This window comes from Saimiri boliviensis, chromosome 10 (assembly GCF_048565385.1).
Source record: "Saimiri boliviensis isolate mSaiBol1 chromosome 10, mSaiBol1.pri, whole genome shotgun sequence".
Lineage (NCBI taxonomy): Eukaryota > Metazoa > Chordata > Mammalia > Primates > Cebidae > Saimiri > Saimiri boliviensis.
In genome coordinates, this window is record NC_133458.1 from 1931032 (window position 1) to 1948742 (window position 17711).

Here is a 17711-nt window from a genome sequence, read left to right on the forward strand (position 1 = left end):
TTGCAGTGAACTGAGATGGCGCCACTGCACTCCAGCCTGGGTGACAGAGCAAGACTCCATCTCAAAAACACAAACCAAAAAAAAGGCAATGTGTTTAACACGGGTGCAGTCATTCACATCTGGTCCTACTTTTCCAGGGCTCTGAACAAAAGAACAGAGAGCTCTCCCTGGGGACAGCGCCATGTCCTGGTTCTGATTCTGTCCCCAGCCGGGCAGCCCACACGGGGAAAGGCAGATGGGCTCCCGGTCAGGGTTACAGTGTGAGCCTTTCAGAATGCTTCCACGTATTTACTTACGGAAAGTGGTTCTGCAGCCCTTCCTGACAAAGGTGAGCAGCATACAGGGTGGCCCCGCAGTTAGCGGTGGGGTGGCTGGGAGGCCCCACTGTGGTCCTGACTCTCCCACCCCAGCCCTGCCACACCTTCCGAAACCCACCTGCCTCCCACCCACCAACACCTCGCTGCCTTCCCCACTCCCCGCAGGGCCCGCCAGTGCTCAGAACAGCACAAAGGTGTTGATGACAGGTGCCACACGCTCCCCTTTACCATCATCTCAGCAGCTGCCAAGCACACCCAGGGGCTGGGCTCCCCTCCCCCACCCTCCCAGCAGATGTTGGCATAAGCAGCCGTGGGCTCTGTCTGCACAGTGGGACTCCGGAAGCACTCTAGGGGTGTGGGGCACTGGGCACATGGGTCGCGTAGACCCCAGCACCCCTCCTCACCTGAGAAGCAGATACCTACCTACTGACCGGGCACCTGCTGGCTCCATGGGCACCAGCTACCTCCTCCTCCTGGCGTCGGGGTCTCTCCCTCTCATGGAGTAACGCAGTGACAAGAGGACCAGCCTGTAGCACGGAGCTGACTTGGCGGCCAGGCTGTGTGAAGAGGGGCTCTGGCCACTTTTCCGAGAGCTTGTTGTGTGCGTGTTAGCCTTTTATTTATTTATTCATTTATTTTTTGGAAGTAGCTCTGTCACCGAGGCTGGAGTGCAATGGCCCAACCTCAGTTCACTGCGACCTCTGCCTCCCAGGTTCAATTTCCCTGCCTCAACCTCCTAAGTAGCTAGGATTATAGGCGCCCACCACCACGCCCGGCTAATTTTTTGCATTTTTAGTAAAGATGGAGTCCCGCCACGTTGGCCAGGATAGTCCTGACCTCAGGTGATCTGCCCACCTCGGCCTCCCAAAGTGCTGGGATTGTCACACCTTCACCTTACAGTGATGCATTTCAGAAACAAGACTTTTGCCTGCAAAATGCCACTTTATCCTTCATAATGCTGATGTTGAAGAATTGCTTTTATTTTTAATTCATCTTAACAGTGCAACTTACTGGTGCTTACAGAGGACGGCAGGTGAGCTGTATTCAGTATGCTCATGTTTTATTTACGTAGGTGGCACTTAAGACACATGATGCGCTGAGAGTTACACTGTCCGCAGAAAGCATCAAATACCACTCCACTCCCCACCAAAACCAAAGAAACAAAGCCAACTCCTGGGCAACAGTTGTGTTAAATAAAATCACAGATCACGCTTGTTTCTGGCTCCCAAGCCTGGGTCACTGCTACAGGGATAGCGCCAAAGAATTCCCGGCTTCAATATCGCTAGATTAAAACTGCTGGTGTCTTCACATCACACCAAGCCTCTCACAGCGTGCTCACGTCCCAGAGGACAAAGGAAAAGCAACAGGAGCAGCAGGTCCTCATGGGAAAGGGAAGGACAGTGGGGGGGCGGGGGAGGGTGCGCGTGCAGGGAAGAAGGCAAGGCAACCCCGAATTCCGCTCCGGAGCAGCAGCAGTACACGATGCAAACGAAAGGGCTGCCAGCAGCGGGCAGCAGTGTGGTGACTCTGCGAGGCGACAGTGCTGGCAAACTGAACACTGGCCCGGCCTCCTGGTGCCACCTCTGGGGGTTCTGGGCATGCGTAATGACCCGCCAGTTTCCCCAGCACAGCCCTGACCCAGGAACGCGAGGGAGGGTGCTGCTGAGCAAAAACCTTTTGCCAAAAAGAATTATGGATCCCAGGGAAAAAAATGTGGAATCTAGCAAAACTTACACAATATTTGAATTGAATTTGGACTACCTGCAGGTGAAAATTAAAAGATGAAATAGAAGGAATGATTTTACATGTGGTGTGATTCATGATTCTGTTCGTGTGGCCATATTGCCCAGAGGAAAAGGTGCTCTGGCCGCCAGGATTCGATGTGTCACTTAGGGCATTCTCTAAGTCACACTCTGCTGAATTACCCGCTAATTCCAAACACAACACCGCCACGGGAAAGCACGTCGTTTAGTGAAAGCCACTCAGCTGTCTGCCCTGCTGTTCTCCTAACGCTACAAATACCCCAGCAGCATGCGGAGTGGTTGCGTGGCCAAAAAGAATGAAGAGGATCCGGAAGCTCTAGAGGAAAACGCTAGCAGATCGAGTGCTGGGAGAAGCAGAGGGAGAGCCGCGGCCCCGTCCCCGTCCCCAGTGTCCGTGCCCGCCACCTGTGCCATCAGCCCCGCCTCCTGCCCCCTGCTCTGACTGATCTGTGATTGCATAATCCTGCCGAGCGAGTGTGGCCACCAGGCAGTCTGACCCCACGCTGCCGCCTAGCGCGTGCGCACGGCCGCACGCCGAGCACGGTGGAGCGCCGGCTCTGGGGGCAGCGCGCCCGCAAGTCCGGTCTAGTGATTGCCTTTGGTCGACTTCTTCTTCTTCGACTCCTCTCTCTGCTTCTGCTTCTTCCTCTTGCCACCTTCTTTGAATCCTAAGGAAACACGGCTTGTAAAACACGGTGCGGACCAGCACTGCTTCCCCAGTAAGAGCCAGTGTGTTTTCTAAATGTCTCCCATGTTAAGAACAAAAAGCAGCAACGTGAGGTCATCTGCCTCAGCCACGCCTAAAGCTCGAAGCCTGAGCTGACTTTCCAAGGTGCGCGCCGAGGACGGCTCCCATTGTTCAGAGCACTTCACCACCCTGCAGAGAAGTGGGCGACTCCCCCTACCCGAGTTCAGCGGCAGAGCTGGAAGCCCACCCTGGGGACGGCTGCAGCTCAGGGTCACAACCCCGCCCTGGGCCCTCCTTCAGAGCACACCCGGGGCCTGCGCAGAGCCACGCCCACCTGTGGGGAGGGTGCCCACGGCATCTCCTACGCTCCCCCAGCGCTGGCCACAGTGAGGCCTTTCTGCAGGCAAAGCCTTGCTGTGGACCAGCCTCATGCTTGTGGGCTCTGTGGCATCCAGCATGAAAGTCCCGTTTCTTACTTGAGGAAAGTGACCTTGCATCTCCCTGCTGCTGAAGTCAACGGCAGCCACTGACCCAGCTGAAGAGCAGGGAGAAAGATGCCCACCCTCTTAACAGTCGATGCAAGGTGACACAAATACAGGCCTGGCTGCAGCCCTGCAGAAATAGTCTCAGACTCAGTGCGTGTCCACGTGGGTGCAGAAGACGGGCCTGATGTTGAGTCAGGCAACAACTGTCAACACGACCGACGTGACTGAGCACAGGGCTCACGACCGGCAGCAGGCAGGTGGAACTGGGTCCCACATGCACGGGCCCCCGACCTGCCAGGAAGACCCTCTGAAGACCCGCACAACCTCTCGTGGTGGCGACGTGCCCCACAGGGAGGAGTCTGCTCACAACCCTCTTGGGGACCCAAGGCCCCACCCACACTCAGGACTCGCCCCAGGGAATCACAGTCATAGGTGGGCCAGGTACCAGGCTTCAACCAGACACATCTTCCCCGCCCAGCGGATGGCCGCCACACTGACCAACATGTCACAGGGTGCAGGCCCACTGAATGTGGCTCGCACACATCCTGCACCACAGGGGGGCAGACACACACGGACTTTCAAATGTGCTGTGGCTCTCACCACAGAGCACTGCCCGGACCCAGAAGCTCTCCACGGAAGGGAACGTGCATGCAGACGGGGACGAGACTGCAGGTCCAGTCCACACCTGCAGCCACACAACATGCCATACTTGCCCACGGCCTGTGCGTGGCAGAGGCTGCCACCTCAGGGTGCTTTCCATGCAAGCGGGTGCATCCTCACCACCCTACACGAGCAGCACAAGATACACATGCTGTGAAACACCAGGCCTTCCATGCTGCGTGTTTAGGAAGCGGGCCTCAGTTACGGAAGGGAAGAGAGGGGGCTGCCTGCCACTGGCCGCTGTGCAGAGGCCGCCAGGGACCTGCTTCCAAAGTCAGGAGGCGGCTCTTTGGAAAAGGCACAGGAAAGGAAGCGGGAGAAGCCAGGAGATGCCCCTGGAGCCGCGGGGCGAGTAAGTTTGATATTTTGAGGAGTGTATCTCAAGTGAGCGCTCATTTCCAGCCTAAAAAATATCATGCCCTAGATCCGCCCAGGCGTTGGGGCCGCACACCTGGCTGAGTCCTGAGTGGAAGCTTGCTCACTCCCGGGAGCTGGGACAGGACCTGCTCCATGCAGGGACCGGTCGGATGGCTGCAGGCAAAAGCAGGAGCCGTCAGCACGGCCAGGGCGGCCGGGCCTTTTGCAAGAACCTGCCCAGGACTTCCAAATCCCGCAAAAAGACGAGAGGGGGAATCTTCCAGGCACCCAGAGGCCTGGCCAAGAGTCACGGGTTTTCTGTGACAAGGGGCTCAGGGAAAACGAGACCTTCAGCGCTCAGGCTGTCTCCCCCAGCCTGCAGGGGCAGAGCCCTGCTCAGCCTCCTCCTCGTCACCCACTAGCGCCCGGACACCACGGGCTGGGTGAGACAGTCACAAACAGCCTCTGCAGAGACCAAAACCATCTGCTGTGCTATTCGCTCCAGCTCCGTCCCCAGCTCTGCGGGGGTTTCTCGAATCTTCCTTTGAGTCAGCTTTGCTGTCTCTCAGTAAGAACTTAAGTACAAGTCTCTGGCATGGGGGCAATCGCGTCTGTCAATCTTTGAGGGTTACTCTGGTAGCCTCAAGATCTCATGAAACAACTGGAAACAAGAAAACAAACGAGGAAAAGCCGAGGGACAGAAGCCCACAGAGGACCCGGCGGAAACAAAAGCCTTCACTTGCCGCTTGTGTGCAAGGATCTGTGTGGGCTTCAGCAGCCAACCGGGTTCCCCTCAGAAATGGTGTCCTGCCGGAGGATGCAAACTGGCAAAGCCACGAGGCGCGGGGACAGCGGCTCTGCCCGTGCCATCGGTCCTGCCCCCGGCCACGGCCACGGCCGGCCGCAGGCCCGGAAGGAGGAGAACGGCCCACTTCTGAAATGAGTGTGTGGCCCGGGGCCTCTGCCGGGTGCTGCTCACTGTACTTTCCCCCGCCTCCTCCAGGGGACCACACCCGCACCCCACATTCTGGGGGACTGGGAAGTCACAAGGACCCTTGCAGGCCAGGCTTCCGGTGGCTCAGGGATGCCACAGCCATGCCCCTGTTCTATCCCGCACCTTGCAAAAACCCACCGACAAACACCGCCCCACTCCCTCCTGCCTTCGGACCCTCAGCACCAGGAGCGCACAACAGACCCGGGGGCTTTCCAGCAGTCGCTCAGCACACAGGGAGTTCTTTCTAGGTGCATGCAGCCTGCAACTGCCTCTGTGTGTCACTCGGTGACACAGCACAGACTAGCATGGCAAAGGCTGGCGCGGCAGGCGGGAGGGGCTGTGCCCACCGCGGGAAGCGCCTGCCAAGGCTCTTGAGGCTGGGTGCGCCTTCCGTCCCCCTCAGAGGTGGCCACTGCTTCATCCGGGAAGGGCTGCAAGGGGCTAATTATTCAAGAGAAAGTTCTATGAAGGGCAGAGGAGGGAAGCCACCCCCTTCTTTTATGTCCTGCTGAGACAGTGCTGTTCGGCCCACGTCCACAGACGTGACCTCACGACATCACCTAGCTCCCCACACGCGGAGATCAGCCACCGTGTCCTCCTGCCGACAGGAGTGGCTAGGTCACCTCGCTGCTGCAGTGACAAGAACCAGAAGCAGCACAAATCCCTCCAACCGAGGCGAGAGTCACACTACACTGGCCCTGGGCTTTCGGATGCGGCCGGGCCAAGCCTGCATCCACAGCACATCCTCAGGCGCCCCAAAACTTCTCTGGGACACTCACTTAGAGACTATGCAGCTCCCTAAGAGGTGGGAGGGGGGCAGGGCGGCCGGGAGCCCCACAGCGGGTGGCGGGCAGGCTCCGCTTCACAAGGAGGCCTGACTCAAGGGGGTCTTTGGTTCTGCACCCCGAGCTGAAGAAGGCACGAGAAGGTGAAGCTGACGGAGGGCAGGGGCAGTCACAGCCCCCAGCAGTGCGAGACCACCTGGCCTGAGCCACAGGCCTCAAGCTCTGTACTCAAAGCTACGAAAAGGCACATCTATGGTCAAAGCAGCACCTGGCCCTGCACAGCAGCTCACATCCTCTGCAGAGCCACACGCTGTGTGCAGGGCAAGGGGACCCCGTTTTAATGGTGGGGGCCCGGAGCCACGGGCTGTGGGGCCTGAGGGCGGGCGGGGAGCGGAGCGAAGCCACGTCCTCCCGCCCCGCACAGCCGCCCCACCCGCTCAGGTCAGAACGCAGCAGCCCAGGCGCCGTTTCCGTCCCTGCCGTCCTCTGGCACCCGGGGAAGTCTCACTCTGGGCCCGCTCCACGGCCTCCTCCCTTTGCACACCTGCTGCGGACGCGAGGGAGTCCCAGGGCCCGGACACCCGAGGTCGGTCCTGCTCGCCCTCCTCCTCATAGAGCCCGTGGGGCGCGTGTCTGAACAGCGAGGCGGGCCGGGTTGGCTTCGGCGGGCGCAGGCCGGCGGGCTGGGCTGGCAGGGCGTTCTGGCCTCTCCGCGCGCGCTCCGCAGCGAGGGCATCCTCATCGGCCATACCTGCAAGCACAGCGGGAGAGGCATGAGTGAGCGGGGGAGGCGGGGGGCGGGGGCTGGCCGCGCCATCTCTGTGAATCCAGCCGTGTCACCTCTGTGGAGGAGAAAGAGGTTACTTCGTTTCTTCACGGGCTCCACTGGGGCCAGAACTGAATCCTTAAGGGGGAAAATAAAGAGTCCCCTGAACATCGCACCTCTCTCTCCTGAAAGAAGTGGCTCCCCCGCCGACCCCCTGCCACCTGCTTTAGCACAATCAACACGCCCCTTCCAAGAGTGTGTCCCACCGAAACCACGGTCCAGGGCTAAGAAATTCAATTGTCAAAACCAGCCAGCTGGGCCACCCTGAGGAAGAAGGGCGCTGCGTCCCGTCGGTGATTTCCTCCTCAGAGTCCACACACAGAAGACACCCCCTTTCCTCCTCATGCTGGAATATTCTGTGGTGGCAGCAGCGGCGCCCACAGCAGCCACACCCCGCCCAGGGCAGGGCCATCCGGCCGCCCCCGTGCAGGTGCAGCCACAGCTCCAGCTCCAGCCCGGCACCACACACACACCCAAGACTCCTCGGTGCTCTGAAAGCCGTGCTGGTATCAGTCTTTTGAAATACAGAAAAAGTCATCGGAACGCCATGCATTGAAAAAAAGAAATACAGAAAAAAATGTTTTGCCCACTGATGCATACGAGGAATAAAATAAGCAAACGATATTCAACACTGAACATTCAACAATTCGATTATCTCCACCGTGACTCTCCGAATGTCTGCATGGTAGTTGCCACATGGACGTGAAGGAGGCGGCCGGGTCAGAGCTCTAGGAGCAGGAACGCGACGCCGTGGGTGGTGGGATGCCTAGTCCCTCTGCAGAGTCTAAAATGGGTCACACCCAGTGCTTTGGACGCAGAGTCTACCCCAGAGGTGGCCCGTCCTCCTGGCTTCCCGCAAGCATGGGGAGCACTCAGCCACTGAAACATGCCTGAAACGCCAACGGACTGAGACTGACGTGCGCTGCAGAGCTTCTTCAAGGAAACTGGCCCATAAGCCACTTCCAGTGCCGAGCGCAGGGCGCGGGGTCGGAGAGGGGCTGAAATGTGGCCCACCCAGAACGGAGAACAGGCTGCGAGGTCAGGAAGGACCTTGCTCTCAGGCTGTCTCCTCGGGCCAGGGCTCCAGTCCTTCAGGACCACAGTGCTCACCGAAGGAGGGCCCTCACTGTGTGTGAAAATTCATCTCCAAGGAATACCAAGACCTGGGCAATCTGCAACCTGCCGCCTGTGTGTCCCAGAGGGGAGGGCGAGCCGCACGCAACGCTGGAGCCGTGGCACGGTGCCCCGGGGGCTCAGTCGCTTCTGGAACTCGGCAAACGCAGGAGGAGGTGCAGGCCTGAGACATCGCCTTCTACCCCAATCCTATTTCCCCACACTTTGAACACAGATTCATGATTTTTGGGACCATTTAACAAAGCATGGCAAACCCAGGGTGCAAGGTTTCACAAACAACACCCCACTGCCGACAGCCGTCCTGTAGCCCTGCCAGGAGACTGCGGGACCTCTGCTGAGACGGCCACACCAAGAGAGCGCACGCAGGTTTCTCAGCATCAGGCGGGACGGAACCGCTGAGCTGAGAGGGGTCACCTGCCCGAGGCCTGCTCCTCCTTCGGGACCTCCGTGTGCTCACCTGCAGAATGAAGGTGGCCTGGATGCTGTCTGCGATTCTATGACTTGAGTGAAGGACGAGCACCTGGCACACCAGCCATGCACACACCGCCTCCTCGATGCGTCTGCGGCCGGAGGAAACGTGCCAGGGCCCCCGGACCAGGCTCCAGTCGCAGGCTGGGAGCGACGGCTCTGTGTCGGATGCCCAGGACACACCCAGGACGCAGCTTCTCAGCAAACCAAACTGAGTCCCAGCTGCCTGAACCCTTGCGGGAGAGTGGGACATGTGGGGACAGCGCTGCGAACTCACTGTTGTGTGGCAACGTGCCTCCAGACCTGACACAGAAACTCACAGGAGCCATGTCACCGAGCCGCATCTGAGGCTCCTCCAGCCACACCTATGGACCCTGGCCGCCGCGGCCCCCAGGACACCAAGGAAAGACCCAGCACAGGTGCTCCCAGGATGCCGCATCCCACCGCGGAGGGACAGAGGAGTGGAGGGACCCACGTACGCAGCAGCAAAGGGCCCACCAGAGCCGGCCAAGCCCGGCTGCCTCAGGACCGCACCTGACTTTTAAAAATTACACTCTGCCAGCTAACGTGGAACCTTTGAAGAAGAAATTTAAAGTTTTGGGTGTGTGACACACTGAACGGGACCCTTAACATCCATAGCTGTGAAGTCCTCCTGGGCAGGGTGACACGGCCGAGCTCTGAGACCGCCGGAAGAGCCGCCGCTGCCTGCCCAGCCACACATCCCGGTGCCCGGGAGCTTCAGAGCCAAGCGAAAGCCACTTACCTGCCCAACTCCACTCAGGGGGAAACAGGGACAGTATCGCCCCACACATCCCGGCTCATCCCAGCTCTGGGAAGCCCAGTCTTGCCGACAGTTGCAATTCTGCACTTCCAGCTCGGCCACAGTTGGGACTTCCTGCCTCAGCTGCGCCTGCGCCCAGGTCCACAGGTGAAAACACGCCCTTGGGTGGGTGTCCAGGGTCCCATCTTCAGAGCACTGTGGATCAGCTGGGGCTTGCTATCGCCTGGGGAGGGCCAGGCTGCGGGTCCAGCCTCAAGCCGGGCATCCCAGCCTCCTCCCACCACGACGGCAGAGAAACGCGCTGCCTTCAGAGTTGCTCAGGGAGGTTCTGCTTTACTGTCTGTTTAGAAAACGGCCCCGCCGAGACCTAAGCCTGATATTTTGAAAACAAGTACTGAAGACACCTGCAGCATCCAAAGCTCCCTGCGTCATCTCCGCAGAGGCTGAGGCCACTGCCAGGCGCCGGCGCTCCTTCCAACCCCCGGCCGCTGCGCTGGCAGCCGCAGGCTCAGAGTGGCCCTGGAGTGACAGGAGAGGAAGGCGCAGGCTCCATGGCCATGTCCACAAGGCAGCCTGGCTCCTGCAGACGCCTGTGCCCCTGTACTCTCCAGCACAGCTCAGCTGCTCAGCCACCACCACCAGCCACAGGTCCAGGCAATGCCCAGAAGCCTCCTACCCTCCCTCCGTGAGGAGGGCTGGGGCTGGCATGCATGGCAGGTGGATAGCAGCTGCTCAGGTCTGGTCTCTGAGCAAACCCTTCTGGCCCCAGCAGCAGGACAGTCCCCACCCCAGCCACCCACAGGGCCTGTGTCCCCAGGAGGAACACACAAGGGACTCGTCAAGGTTCCCCTGAAACCTCATGGGTAGTGGTGAGGTGCCAGGAAGTGACTTGGGGAAGATGAAGGTGGAGATAAGGACCTCCTTATCCACAGCTCCCTGCATCGCCTGGGGAGCCACGTGGCGCGTTGCTGCTCCAAACCCCCATGCCCAGCCTCCCGTAGGCACGGTGGGGTGCCGGTGTGGGCAGGGAGCAGCCACCTCACGGCTAGGACACAGAGGCACAAGCAGGGCTCATCTGCCATCTGACAAGAGAGAGACACAGTTGGTCTGCACAGGAGAACTGCCCCACTCGGCCTCAATGGTTCTAACTCAGGCGTCCCCAAACTTTTTACACAGGGGGCCAGTTCACTGTCCCTCAGACCGTGAGCACATACTGTGCTCCTCTCACTGACCACCAATGAAAGAGGTGCCCCTTCCTGAAATGCAGCGGGGGGCCGGATAAATGGCCGCAGGCCGTAGTTTGGGGGCGCCTGTTCTAACTATTCTAAGCCAAGGCCCCAGGCATTCTGCTGCTGTGCCCGCCCCAGCTCTGTGCCCGGCACTGCCGGAGGCTCTGTTCACCACCTCACTGGCAGGCGAAGCTGTCGCCTCCGAGATTCTAACCTGCACTGTGGACAGAGCGGTCCCACCCCAATGCCTCCCACAGCTTTCCAGCAAGAACGCTGAAAGAGAAAGAGCAAGTGGCTGGAGAGCAGTCACCGGCGGGCAGACGGCTGCGGGAGAGCCAGAACAAGCACCACCCCATGGCCCTCGCCTCGGCCTCGGCCTCCCGGTCCCTCCCAGGCCAGAGTTATCCCATCTCCCTCCTGGCAGCAAGGGGATCAGCCCTGAGGTTCGGGTTTAGCTGGCACAGGATGCAGCCTGGTGCAGTGTGTCAAGGTCCCAGGAGACTGCACAGTGAGCTTCACGCCGTGACACGCTCTCCAAAGCCCCAGGGCCTCACAGGCTGACAGGGCCATGGCGGGAACCCTGGGGTCCCCAGAGACCAAGGCAGGTGTTCCTAGAAACCCTGCACCCCAAGCCATCTGCCTCCCACTCACCATGAGGAGGAAGGAGCTGGGGCTGCTGATGCTGAGAAACGCGCCTCACGGGATATGGAAGTGCCCAGACCACACTCCTGCCCGAGTCGCAGGATGGGACGAGCCAGCCTCATGCACAGCCTGGAAGTAGGCGGCACGCGCAGGGCTGAGGACACACGAACTCAGCACACTTCCCGCTGCAACTCCCAGGACGCGCTCTCAAGCACCCGGTTAGAACCTGCGCGGAGCCCGCAGTTACCCGACGCCTCCTTGTCGGACTCAATTTCCTCACACCACCTTCTCATCTCTACCCTCGCTGCTTCCCACGTGCGGGAGGCCTGGAGACAGCGCTCTGCAGGCGTGTGCGCCAAGGCGAGCCTGCCGGAGACCCCAGGACCCTGCCTCCAGCGCTGGGCACACCCGCCCTTTGGTCCTGAGGATTCTGTCCTCTAGTGCAGGGAAGGGCCCAAACCACACCAATGTGTTCACACAAGGAACTGTTACAACCACTCCCGTAAAAACACTGCACAGGCTGGGCACAGTGGCTCGCACCTGTAATCACAGCACTGTGGGAGGCTGAGGCAGGAGTTTGAGACCATTTTAGGTTGAAGATCAGCTTGGGTAACACAGAAAGACCCCACCTCGGCCGGGCGTGGTGGCTCAGGCCAGTAATCCCAGCACTTTGGGAGGCCAAGGTAGGTGGATTACTTGAGGTCAGGAGTTCGAGACCAGCCTGGCCAACATGGTGAAACCCCATCTCTACTAAAAATACAAAAAACTAGCCGAGCGTGATGGTGCACCTGTAATCCTAGCTACTTGGAAGGCTGAGGCATGAGAATTGCCTGAGCCTGGGAGGTAGAGGTAGCAGTGAGCAGAGACCACACCATTGCACTCCAGCCTGGGCGACAGAGTGAGACTGTCAAAAAAACAAAAACCCCTGCGCAGTAGGCTGAAAGGTGTTCCTTCCTTCCCACTCTCAAGAAACAGCCAGTGGCCCCTGCTCAACACAGAGGCTCCCGGGTCAGGATGGACGGGAAGGCCACACCGTGTCTGGAGCAGCTGCTTCCGCTGGGAGTCCAAACGGGGTGCGATGCGCTTCCTCCTAAAGCCCCAGGACAAAAATGACCACTCTCCTTGATCGCGAAATTGGGAAACAAGGTATTCAGAAAGGAGAAGGAATTTCGGGAACCCAAAATCACTCAGCCAGAGGGAAAAAGCAAGCTGGGAACCACGTGGGGCACACCTGCCTCCCGCTTCATCCCTGAAGATGATGGCTACAGCCGGGCACAGGGGCGAATGCCGTAGTCCCAGCTACTCGCGAGGCTGAGCTGGGAAGATTGCCTGACGCGAGCTCGGGAGGCGGAGGTCTCTGGAGCTGAGACTCCAGCCTGGGCAACAGGAGTGTGACAATGTCTCAAAAAAAAAAAAAAAAAGAGCCACACATCTCCCGCACAATTTGTGCACAAAGGAATTCCTTGTGGGGCTCAAGGTCTTTACCCTAAAGCAGTTTTGTCAACAGATTATCTTCACAGGAGCAGGACAAAGGGCAGAAGTCAAAGTCATCCCTCTGCTCCCCAGAGACAAACGCGGATCTTTTGACTTCCTCCGCCCCACTGTTTCTAAGGCACCCGTGACCCTTCCCCTGGCCTCTCTCACACGTAGGTGTGTACTCAGCGAAAGGCTGACCAGAGACTCACTAGAATGCAACGATCTGTCTTGCTGACCTATGACCCGGAAGCCCCCGACCCCGCTCCCAGCTGTCCCACCTTTCCGGAACACACATCTTGCATGTAGGGATGCCCCATGTCTCCCTGAGATGCAAAAAACTAAGCTGTGTCCCAACCACCTCGTCACCTGTGGTCAGGGCCTCCTGAGGCTGTCACAGGCGTGTGCTCAGCCTCCGAAAAATCAGCTTTCTACACTGCCTGAGGCTGTCTCGGATACTTCTGGTGCACAGCACGAAGGCAGACCAGAGGCTGGTGCAGACAGCAGGTCCCTGGAGTAGCCCCGTGGCCCACGGTGACGGCTGCTGCGGTCTAACAGCACTCCGGTTTACCCGGCCTGGGAGAAGTACAGGGGCCAAAGAGTGACTTACTTTACATGAGCAACCACAGGCTCCCTATTCCTTATTCATTTTACAATGGGGCCACCCATGCATCTGTAGGTCCCCAGGATGGAAGAAACAGTTACTCCGCAACACTCAAGCTACTTCCCACGACCCTCCCGGGACCCAGCCTCATGCCTGCAGAGGTGGAGATGACGTGAGCAGGCTGCTCAGCCTGCGGGGTGCTTGTCTCTGAATGGAGATGGAAGGCCGGCGCAGCATGATAGCGTCAAGCTCAAAGTGCTGTGGCCGGCATGCTTCCTAACAAATCACACACGGCCCTGTGGCCACCCCATGCCCACCCCACAGCCAGCGGGAAAGCGTGGCAGGTGGTGGGGACTCAGGGTGGGCCAAGCCGCTCAGCAGTGGGGCTGTGCTGCACCCGCCACTGCACGTGTAGTGTGGGTTTCCTTAGAAGCGTGGGTCCTCTTGGCAGGGGTGCGGGTCGGGGAAGAAGAGGCGCCTTCCCTGTGCTTCCCCTGTCCTCATCTTTAAAATTAGGACCCACCTGGGATCTCAGCACTCTGGGAGACCAAGTGGGGAGATTCACTTGGGCTCAGGAGTTCAAGACCAGCCTGGGAATCATAGGCAGACCCCATCGCTATAAAAAAAAAATAGAAAAAATACAGGCTGGCACAGTAGCTCATGCCTCTGGGAAGCCAAGGTGGGCAGATGGCAGGTCAGGAGTTCGAGACCAGCCTGACCAACCTGGAGAAACCCTGTCTCTACTAAAAATACAAAACTTAGCTGGGCGTGGTGGTGCTTGCCTGTAATCCCAGCTACTCAGGAGGCTGAGAGCAGGAGAATTGCCTGAACCCAGGAGGCGGAGGTTGTAGTGAGCCGAGATCGCACCACTCCAGCCTGGGCAACAAGAGCAAAATCCCGTCTCAAAAAAATAAAATACGAGGATGAAACCCAGCTATCAAGGCTGAGCATGGCAGAGCACACGACAGCATCCCGAAGAACCGAAGCCACAGAAAGCAGACACGCTCCCTCTGTCACAGCAACCGAGGAAGCAGGAGTCCCCAAGGCCTTCTGCTCATGTAAGGAGCCTGTGGGAGCCCACACCCAGGAAGATCCGCCTCTGGAGCAGGGAGAGGGCAGGCAGGGCGCCGGCCCGGTCTGAGAAGGGCACGTGGAGACTGTGGCAGGAGGGCTGGGCTGCAGAGCCTTCGTTGCTAATGGGCAGGGATTTCCGTGGCATGCAATGCTTCGCATCACAGCCGTCTCCCCTCAGTTCCACTCCCCTCGATCAATACATTTTTTTTTTTTTAAAATAAGAGATGAGGTCCCGCTATGTTGCCCAGCCTCGAGTGCGGTGGCTGTTCACAAGCGCGATCCTACTACTGATCAGCACGGGAGTTTCGACCTGCTCCGTTTCCATCCTGGGCCGGTTCACCCCTCCTTAGGCAACCTGGTGGTCCCCCGTTCCCGGGAGGTCCCCGTATTGTTGCCGAACTTAGTGCAGACACCCAATCGGCATAGCGCACCGCGGCCCAGAACTCCTGGGCTCCAGCCCCTCCCTCCTCAGCCTCCGGAGTAGCTAGGACCACAGGCCCGCGTCACCGCACGCTCCACACATCTTCACACCTGATTTACTTCCTGATACAGGCTGAACTGTGTCCCCCAAAACTCACTCTTGACTTTAAATCTACATTTTCTAAAAACTGCTACATACACCATATGAACAGGTCTCTGTGCTCTTTCTATCCCTTAAGAAATATAAATTGGATCCCAGCACTTTGGGAGGCCGAGGCGGGTGGATCACAAGGTCGAGAGATCAAGACCAACCTGGTCAACATGGTGAAACCCCGTCTCTACTAAAAATACAGAAAATTAGCTGGGCATGGTGGCGTGTGCCTGTAATCCCAGCTACTCAGGAGACTGAGGCAGGAGAATTGCCTGAACCCAGGAGGCGGAGGTTGCGGTGAGCCGAGATCGTGCCATTGCACTCCAGCCTGGGTAATAAGAGCGAAACTCCATCTCAAAAAAAAAAAAAAAAAAAGAAAAAGAAAAAAAAGAAGAGAAATATAAATTGGGCCAGGTGCGGTGGCTCAAGCCTATAATCCCAGCACTTTGGATCACCTGCAGTCAGGAGTTCGATACCAGCCTGGCCAATAGGGCGAAACCCTGTGTCTACTAAAAATACAAAAATTAGCCGGGCATGGTGGCGCACACCTGTCGTCCCAGCTACTCGGGAGGCTCAGGCAGGAGAATCGTTTGAACCTGGGAGATGGAGGTTGCAGTGAGCTGAGATCGCGCCGTTGCACTCCATTCTGGGTAACAGAGTGAGACTCCATCTCAAAATATATATATATAAAACTCAGTATGCAACGGAAGGGCTGGCTGCTGGCAATCCTTTGATCCAGGAGAGGGGCCCAGGTCACTGTAAGCCCTGCAGGAGGGGAGGGGCTCACGGGGGGCCTGAGTGACAGGAGGCAAAGGGGCCTGCAGCTGCCGGCGGCATGGGGACCTGGGGCTTCCACACAGCCGGGACCAGAGTGGGTGGGTCCCTCTCGGGAGCAGTTTTACCTTACCTCCCCACTTAAGACAGAAAGAGGTCATCAAACCTTTTCAGCTTCCTGGAAATCCAGAGTCAGGGGTCACAGCCACACACAGAAACAGCCAAGGGCTGGCCAGGGCGGGGGCTCCAGCCCCATCTGCCCACCGTGCCTCTGTGGCCTAAAGTTGGTGCCTAGGCCCCTCTGCGGGGTTCACAGTGACCGACTCACTTCCAGAGACCCTTCTATGGCCCCAGTCACATCTCACCTACGCACGCTCCCGCCGAGTGGAGGCCGCCAGCTGCCTCAGGACCTGTGACTCATCCGCACCCTCGACTTCCACCCGCGCTTCATCCCAGACCCACAGCTGACACGCGCCGGGCGGCCGCAAGAGCCCCAGTGAGAGCCTGGCGAGGAGACACAGACCATCAGCAACAAAGGCCACAAGACAAAGGTACTTCCGGCGCCAAGAACTCAAGACACCGCCCGCCTGAGGCTCTAGGGCCCCTTCTCATCAGACGTTCCTGCCAAATTCAGGGCCCACCTTTCCAATGACCCCTAACAGGGGAGGATGACCACAAGGGGGCCGGTGGGCACACCGAGGAGAAGAGCCCGGTGCCAGCGCGAGCTCTCCACCAGCAGGCCTGTGCAGAGCCCGCGTCACGGCGCACCACACTTGAGCTGCCCACGAAGGCGTGGGACACGGGCGACCCAGCAACTCACGCTCAGGCTTCCCGAGAACTTGCCTTCCCTTTACTGAAGCGCGCGAAGAAACCAAAAAAACAGGCAAAACCAACTGAATTAAAACCTTATGAGTGACCATTATCTACTTCACGTTTTGGCTTTACAGGGTGGTACAAAACACTGCACTTTCCCCAACTAAACAAAAACTCTGAATACCTGCATCATAAATTTCACACATGCTGATGTTCTCCTGACAAAATACAGGCCGGGCTTGGTGGCTCACACCTGCAATCCCAGGACTTTGGGAGGCTGAGGCGGGTGGATCACCTTAAGTCAGGATTTTGAGACCAGCCTGGCCAACATGGTGAAACCTCGTCTCTACTAAAAATACGAAAATTGGCTGGGCATCGTGGCGGGCACATGCAGTCCCAGCTACTCGGGAGGCTGAGGCAGGACAATCGCTTGAACCTGGAGGCAAAGGTTGCAGTGAGCTGAGATCACACCACTGTACTCCAGCCTGGGGCAGAAAGCAAGACTCCATCTCCAAACACACACACACACACACACAGCCACACACAGCTTAGCAAGAGAGCTATGTGATGGCACTCGAGCCTAGAGCACATGGCCCGCTCCGCGCCAGGCTAAGCTGTGCCACCATCCAGCCCCGAGCGCCGCGGGCAGCTGTAGCTCAGTGGCAAGGAAACAAACTTGGACCACGCAGTCAAAACACCATCCTAACCTCACGCAACCCGGCGGTGGCTGTGGACCACCTCTGGCCAGAATGTCCTCCTGAGGTCAGGCCTGTGCTTTAGCACCAAGCAGAGGCAGGGCCACTTCCCTGGCACCTACTTATCAGGAGCGGAAAGACCTCCCTCCCAGGCATGAGTGTCACCAGGAGGCTGGGGGTGGGGGTGGGGGCACCACATGGACCCCTGCTGCAAAAGCTGCTCAGAATGTCCCAGTCAACCAACCTGACTTACGCAAGATCTCACACAAAGAACCCCCAACAAACCTGTCAGTGGGACTTATACAAACATCCTTAAGAAAAAAATCAACTCAACTTTCTCACAAATTAACCTAACATTCCCCAAATTAAAACCAAAAGGGCACTCACAGCCATTAGTCCCATCCTCCTACAGCAACCCCACTTTCCAAAAGCCAAACATTCTTTAAAGTCTTTCTACATAGCCTTTTAAAACTTTCCATGTAAACCAGTAATTACTCTTCTTTGGAAATTTACCACTAACTGTTTAAACAATTTTAGTTCAGCAATTTGTACTAAAAAGGCAATACGCATTAGCTGTA

At 58.2% G+C, this 17711-nt stretch overlaps 1 protein-coding gene across 3 annotated transcripts in view; it reads right to left on the bottom strand.

Moving 5' to 3' along the window:
• Positions 1–1276: 1276 nt before the first annotated feature.
• DNAJB6 (DnaJ heat shock protein family (Hsp40) member B6) overlaps positions 1277–17711 on the bottom strand; it is a 78767-nt gene continuing 62332 nt past the window's right edge. For 2 of the 3 annotated variants that reach the window (XM_039472722.2, XM_074378842.1), the window contains exon 9: positions 2755–6800. In XM_039472722.2, coding sequence (XP_039328656.1) covers positions 6487–6800 — 314 coding nt within the window. In that variant the 3' untranslated portion in view covers positions 2755–6486. The other variant, XM_039472723.2, reaches the window with a different exon arrangement.